Here is a 7626-nt window from a genome sequence, read left to right on the forward strand (position 1 = left end):
TTGGATTGGGATGCTAAGAAGCCAAAGAGGGTAGACTTTAATTCCTCATTCCCACTTTAATATAAGAAACACCATTTTATTTGGTGTATATATATATACTCTGTATTATGTATCCATTCTGTTTAGTTTCTGTGTAAGAGTTTATTGGAACAAAGATTACTCATTGCTTACTTCCTCTTCTTTAGCCTCCACTGACCACATTCATGGGTGGACCTAGAATTGCCATCCCATTTACCTCATGTCTAGCAGGCATTTAGAGACTTACCACACCTAGGCCCTCAGAGCACAGGAGTAGGCTCCTCTAGTAATCCAGGGGTAATCATCCTCTAGACGTTGTAGAGACCTCTTTCACATGACATCAAGGAAGCAGGAGCACACGCAACTCTTATCCCTCCCTCCTGCCCAGCAGGAACCTGCCCTGAGCACACACCCTCTTGTTGCTCTTGTCTTGCAGTAAAAATATGGTCTGCTTACCTGAGCCAGTGAACTTACAAGCAAGTGAGACTGTTTCTCATGACCTGAAAATAACCTGTATATAGTATAAGGGCAGGATCCAGCTCCCTGGATTGGGGGTGGGGGGTGTGGGTGTTCAACTTACTGTAAGCCATTACTAGTAAGAAGGAAGGCTAAATTCCTTATTTTACCCATAATTACAGATAATTATGTAGAGAGCTTTATCTCCATTGTCTATTCATAGAGCCTTACAAAGATACCGTATGAGCTTTCCTACTTACACTTAACTGAAACTGCCTCATATCCTTGGGCATCTGTACCTAGAATTCAATAGAAACCTATACAGGGAAAAGTTGTGTTTTTTTCCCAAATAAAACTCCATGGAATATCTGAATCATTTAATTGTTTTATTGGAATGGAATTCTGTTATGTACAAAAAAATGTGACTTACAATCTGTGGGACTAGAGAAAACAGTAGATGCCGAATTCTCTGTATTAAAATAGCAATTGAAAAGAAGTGTTTGGACTAAGAGAAGGGATGAAGGGCAGGGAGGAAGATGGCACCATTCAGCATCCCTTTCCATTGCCCTCTCTGGATACCTGGAAGGTTTGGGGGATCAGAGAGATCTTTTGGGAATATAGGTGGATTTTCCTTAGGTCAGTGTTTCCCAAACTTTGATCTTTACAAATAACCCTGTATCTAGCCACAGTCCAGCAAGAAACAGATGCTGCACTCAAATTGTATAATTTGAGGAGGATTTAATAAAAGGACTATTTACAAAAGTGTTAGTAGGAGGTGGGGAAACCACAAGGGACAGTGCAGTTCCCTGCAGCTGAGGGTGTTGGGAGCTGCTTCTGCCCTGGGTCTTAAGAGGCGAGAGGAAGGAGCACCAGAGTCTGGAGACAGAGAGATCTGCAAGACCTTCAGTCAAGGGACACAGTCACCGGACAGCAATCCTGCAGGGAGGGAAATGGGGAAGCAGATTCTCCAACTTTGCTCATCTTTCCTCCCTCATTCTCCTGCTGGTGCTCGCACCGAGTGACGTGAACCAGAAGTTAGAAGACAAGAGGCGTGTTGATGTGGCCCCGGGACATAAAGCTGGGCGGAGGATGATGAGTGGCTGGGGTGGGCTTGGGAACAGAGAGAAATGGCACATACCTTCACCACTTTCTCCGTAGCCAGGTACTCCATAATGATTTTCTTTAACTCTTTTAAAAATCATTTTAATTATTTTAAGTGTACAATTCAGTAGTATTAAGTACAATCACATGGTTGTGCAGCCATTACTACTATCCATCTCCAGAATTTTTCCATCATCCAGAACGGAATCTCTGTCCCCATTTAACAATAACTCCCCATTGCCCCTTCCCCCAGCCCCTGGTAACTAGCATTCTAATTTCTGTCCCTGAATTCTACTCTTCTAGAATACCTGATACAATCATACAATATTTGTCCTTTTGTATCTGGCTTGTGTCACTTAGCATAATGTTTTCAAGGTTCATCCATGCTGCAGCATGTATCAGAATTCCCTTCCTTTTTAAGGGTGAATAATATTACATTGTATGTATAAACCGCATTTTGTTTGTTGATTCATCCATCAACAGACACTTGGGTTGCTTTCACCTTTTGTCTAATGCTGCTATGAACATGGATAGACGTACAATGTTTGAGACTTAAAAAAAATTCTAAATAAATGGGCTTTGAAAGGAAACTGCTGACTTGCTGATTCACTTTCCACAGTAAAAGCAGACGAATGACATAAGCAACAGTCTGCAGTCGCTCCACTGGGGCCAAATCACCCGTATCACCAGGAGAGAGAGCTTTTGCCTTTGTCCAAAGGACAGGTATTGCAATGTGAATGCTCACATACATGCTTTGTTTTCTGCACTGTCCACCCAGTCAATAGGAAAACAACATGTCGGAAGAAATTTCTTCAGTATGCAGACTTGGAGTTCTTTTTATTTTTTCAGAACCCAAACCCCTGTTTTGTTTACTCCCTCCCGTTACTCCACCCAGGTTTCGGGCAAGAACCTCCCTCAAGACAGTCCTACACTGAGCTGTATGAGGCTGCACTTCCTGTTCCTCCAGCTCTATGTCATTTTAACACATTTGCCATCCTGAGAGCCATTGCTCAGCACAGAAATCTTCCTCGGTTTTCTCTGCTGTTCATTGCTGCAGAGTGTGTGTAAATCATGCTGCTGTGATCAAGATCGTGTTATGCGATGCTAATGCTGATTGGAGTTACACTGACTTGCTCTGTTTTTCCCTGCCTTCATACTTTCTCTTTTGCTTCTGGGTACAGCCCTGTTTCTTTGCTGATATATTCTTACTTTTAAGCACCATTAGACACTCTTATATTTTATTTTCCTCCCCATCAGAAACTTTAGATCATTACCTTAAATGGAAAACCAGTTTCCCTTATAAGTTAATCCTAAAAATAAATACAATGAGAATATAACAATGTTTAAAATTCCAACTAGATACCGTGGCTTGCTGAAGGCTCTATGCCCCAGGCCTGTTTTTCCCTTATTAAAAAGAAAAGATTAACAAGTATGAGAGAGTTGTCAAAAACTTATCAGCAACAGAGACTTTCTTCTATAAATGTAATCAGTGGATTGAAAGAAATTTAAAGCATGACTAGCAATGTCACCATGAGATTGGATGTTATTTAATACTGGGTGTATGTGCTACCTTAAACTGCCTTGTACACGGCCCACACTAGGAAACTTGGCTCTAGGTAGGTGGGATGTGTGTAGGGTTAGGAAAAAGGGAGAGATACTAAGGAAATTGCTTAATGGCAGGGCAATGGCAGAGCATGAATTAAAAAAAGCAGAGAGTGAATCTTCCCTCCACACCCATGTCACCCCCAATCTCTGCTGAGAACTTTTCATGAACAGAGACTACTACAGAAGTACTTAAATTCAAGAATCAGCTCCAACCTTTACGTGGCACTACAAACGTGATTTCCAGAGCCCTTCCAGAGACAGTCACTCTACTCTGAGTATGTTCAGTCTGTACCACAGAGCCAGGACTGGGCTCCATACCTCAGGCCTTCTCCCCCAGGCTATAACCAGGGGCACGTATTCATTTGTTCTTCATTGTCATCCTCCTTGCTTCACCCAAGAGCCACTTTAGGTGAACCTACAATTCTTCAGCTTTTAAAATCTGTATTCTTACTCATCCAGCTTGTTTACTTTCATGTGGAGTTGATTTTTTTGGACCTGAATGCACTTTCCACTTGACCCAATTCCATTACATATCATTATTGTAGTCTTTCCAACCTTTTGGGAATTTTTCATATCCTGATCTTATCCTTATGAATACTTAGCTCTTCCTCCAAGCTTTATGTCATTTATATCTATATTTAGATACAGACATACATGAAATTTTTTGTAGACTCCATTTTTGTATCTATAGCTAAGAACTTGAAAGGAGGTCCAGGTAGAAACCTACTTTCAGAAGCATCTTTAAGATCAATCAGTATTCTGAACCTTCGGATATATTTCTAACTCATGTTTATCTTGGCTACTTACATATTATGAGAAAAGTTTCAATGCTTTATATTTACAACAATCCTCTGATTTGAGAGTGAGAGAGGGAATATGATTAATTTAGCTTTAGTGTGACTTAATTCCCAGAAATGCGGGCTCCTAATAATTGCTATTTCATTTCCTAAGTATATGGAAGCAGACTTTTTAGTGATTTGTTCCTGGACTTTGCTGGGAGTCAACATCAAACTTCCTGATCTCTAATGTCAGAAATCTCTGCTTTCTGGTTTCTGGAGCAAATGTATCCACCCTCTGTCTTCTAACTTTCTTCTGTTTGGGATTATCTAGTGGTTACTGAACAAAAACCCCAGTTACCCAACAAGGTATTTCTAAAGCAAGATTATAATTCAAGGTCTGGAAACTGGGATTCATTTGAGGCAGTTAAGTGATCTCTTTTCAATCCTGGTCTTCATATTAATTCCCCCCCACCCAAATCCATCTCACCTTACTATATGTATTTTTTAAATTACAAAGGCAATACATGTTCATTTTAACAAGCCAGACTGTAGACACATAGTTACTGTGGCCCCGAGGTAATCAATGTTAATAGCTTGGTGTACGTCCTTCTACACATTTCTCCATGTTAATACAAATACATACACACACAGTTGTTGTTGTTTTGGTTGTTGTTGGGTTTTTTGGTTTTTTTTTGATAAAAATGGAATAATAGCACACACATCACTCTCCAATTTTCCTTTGTTATTTCACAGTATATCATGAATATTCCTCCTGGAACTATATATAGACCTAATTTATTCCCTGGATGTATAAATTCCACAATATGGGCATGCCATAGAGTAGCCACCCATTTTCTTTGTGTTGCATATTAAGGTTGTTTCTAGTTTTCTTCAGCTACAAATGATGCTGTGTTAAATATTTTTGTACATCTATTCTCATACTGGTGCCTTCAGTTCTATATGATAGATTTATTTGGTGAGAATTGCTAGTTTCAACAGATATGTCACAAGGTTAGTAATGCTGGATTACTTTCCAAAAATGTCTTAGCAATTCACATACACTCCAACAGTGGTTGAAAGAAATAGTTTCCTTGCAATTAACTTATTCAAGTATTTGTCTCCCTAAGACAGGTAGCTCAAATCACCACATTTCTCCTCTGAAGTTGCCATGTGGTATTCAACACTTTCCAAGTTGGCCATCTAGTTACACATCTGTGAAACTGGAATGATGCTTTTTTTTTAAGAAGTAGAGGGGTCTGAGATTTTATTGTTTTTTTAAAATGGACATTCATCCAGACAGTAGTCTTCAGAGCGGTGAAGCTTCCTAGGGGTGAGCTCTAATGAACTTTTGAAAAATATAATTCAAGTAATTTAAAGAATTTCAGTCAATACAGAAAGTTATGAAAGAGAACATGAAAAGCTGAAACTTCCTGAGCATTTAGTATGCACCAAGTCACATTATAATCCCTTTATATAAATTATCTTATGTAGGCCTCCTAACAATTCTGTGTATTATTTCATTTTACATATGAGAAAACTGAGGGACAGGAAAATTTAGCACCTTCCCCATGGTTAGACAACTAGCAATGCGTGAAAGGATTCACACCAAGCCATCTTATTCCGTAATCTGGGCTCTAACCACCGTGTTATACAGTTATACATGTAAAGCTGCTCAAGTTGATTTCTAGTACTTAGATGTCTTCACCAAAATATCTGAATAGATATCTCCTCAGTCCGCCCCCATTCTATCTCACTAAAATTACCTGTCATTTCCCCTAGTATGCTTAAGCTAATATCCCCCTAAAAGATAATGGACAGTGTCATCTCCAGGCCTTTGTGCCTGCTGCCCCCACCACCCCCGTGCAGATTCTGCCAGTCATCCTGGGTCCACTTGCAGATCTGTCTTCTCCAAGAAGTCTGGCCACCCACGTCATTGCAGCTGGTATCTGCGCAGTCTTGCAATGGTGATTAATAGCTTATTCCATGTTGTTCAGTCTTCTGTGATGGGATGGTAAGATCCTTAAAGGCAAGAACTATGTTTTCTCATTCTCTGTGTCTTCCACATTGTAAGTATGCAATAAAAGCTCCTTGAATTGAGTGAAAGACAATGTTCTAATGATGAAGACAAAGGCAAGGAGAGAAGATCAGGCACAGAGAGGCTTAACTCTAACGGAGAGTTTGGTGTCTTTTCATGAGTTTCAAGAATTGCCTTCATTCATCTTGTTTTAAAATTTCACCTGCAACTGTTACACTTTAATTAAAAATCTCTACAGCAGGAAGCTCTGATTATATATACAAAGGAACTTACACTGAAACATAAATCTTCCCAAATTGCTAAATTCTTACTTAGTCCTTAATCTCCTTGTTGAATGATCCTAAGTGACATTCTGAAAGTGACATACTGCTTCCCCCAGCCTTAAACACACCTCCGACCTCACTCTTGGACACACCCAGGTCCAGGGATGACCATCACAGCCCTCCCTCTACCCCAGAGGAGGCTGGCTCTTTTCTCTTAGAGGAAAGCTTGGAAGTGATGGGATTATCCATGCCTGAGTCCTCTCATGCCCCTACAAAGACCCCAAAATCCTCCCTGATCCTCAGGATTCATCCTCTCATTTATGAAATCATAACTGTTTGCTTTAGGTAACCATTCAGTGTCCTGACAGCAGCCCAAACTCAATCCATCCAAAATCAAATCAGATCTCCCCCAGAGTTGTTCCTCCTCTCCTTACAGTAATAGCCACCACCACTGTCCAATATCCAGGCTTGAGCCTGACTCATCCTTCACTCAGAACATCATAGTGCTCAAAAAAGAAAGGTCATTTCCCTCCTTCCAATACCTAATTTAAACTAAGACGCTGCCTGTCGCTTTCTTCAAAATTTGTCTGATATCTGTCTCTTTCTGTCTATTCCCTCAGACGTGGTAAGACCTGGCACCAACCTCTGACCTAGTCTCTTTTCCTCCAGCTTCTTTCTCCTCTAGTCTACTCTGTTTACCTGTGCCAGATAATCCCTTCTACAAACTCTTCATTCTCCTGCTCCAAAATTTTCACTGAATTCTCCTGATTGTCTGGAGAATAAGGGCTTCATTAACTTCTTAAGCTAGAATTCAGGAACTTCTGCAGCTAAACCTTTATCTCTTTTCCTTGATTTCTTTCTTGCTCTTTACCAAAAGAAATCCTTAGCCCCTGCTGGGTTGATCTGCTATAATAATTACTATTGTGTTCTTTAAACAACCTTTGTATATTAGTCATCAAGCCACAGAGTGTCAGAGGAGGAAACCAAGGCCCAGAAAGGTTGCACTTCCAAACCTGGGCTGCACTTCTATTGGAGTTTAATAACTCAATGATTCTTCAATACGTGTGAATGTGAGCTTTGATAACATTTTGAAGGTAAACAAGGGACAGTGTTTATCTGGAAGTAAATTCCTACTGCTGCCGGAAACACTGGATCTCTACCATCTATCCAGGCCTAAGCTAGTACAGATTCTCATTTTGGACAAAGCTGGAGGGTTGAGAGGTGGAAAGAGATCTAATCTAGGTAAATATCCTGGGAAGGACAGCCCAGTATGTGGACACCCCTCTTTGGGGTACTGGGGTCAGACTCACTCAACTGAAAATGCTCCTTCTCTCTTGCAGTCACCAGACCTCTCAGCTTTAAAACTCTC

The 7626-nt window shown here is 40.4% G+C and overlaps 1 protein-coding gene across 4 annotated transcripts in view; it reads left to right on the forward strand.

Annotated features, from left to right (window-relative positions):
• LOC105081593 (ADP-ribosylhydrolase ARH1) overlaps positions 1-847 on the forward strand; it is a 40151-nt gene extending 39304 nt beyond the window's left edge. For all 4 annotated transcript variants that reach the window (XM_074364095.1, XM_074364105.1, XM_074364098.1 and 1 more), the window contains one exon: positions 455-847. In XM_074364095.1, the coding sequence (XP_074220196.1) occupies positions 455-539 (85 nt within the window). In that variant the 3' untranslated portion in view covers positions 540-847. The remainder of the gene's footprint in view (positions 1-454) is intronic.
• The last annotated feature ends 6779 nt before the right edge of the window (positions 848-7626 follow it).

Source organism: Camelus bactrianus, chromosome 1, assembly GCF_048773025.1.
Source record: "Camelus bactrianus isolate YW-2024 breed Bactrian camel chromosome 1, ASM4877302v1, whole genome shotgun sequence".
In the NCBI taxonomy this organism is placed as follows: Eukaryota; Metazoa; Chordata; class Mammalia; order Artiodactyla; family Camelidae; genus Camelus; species Camelus bactrianus.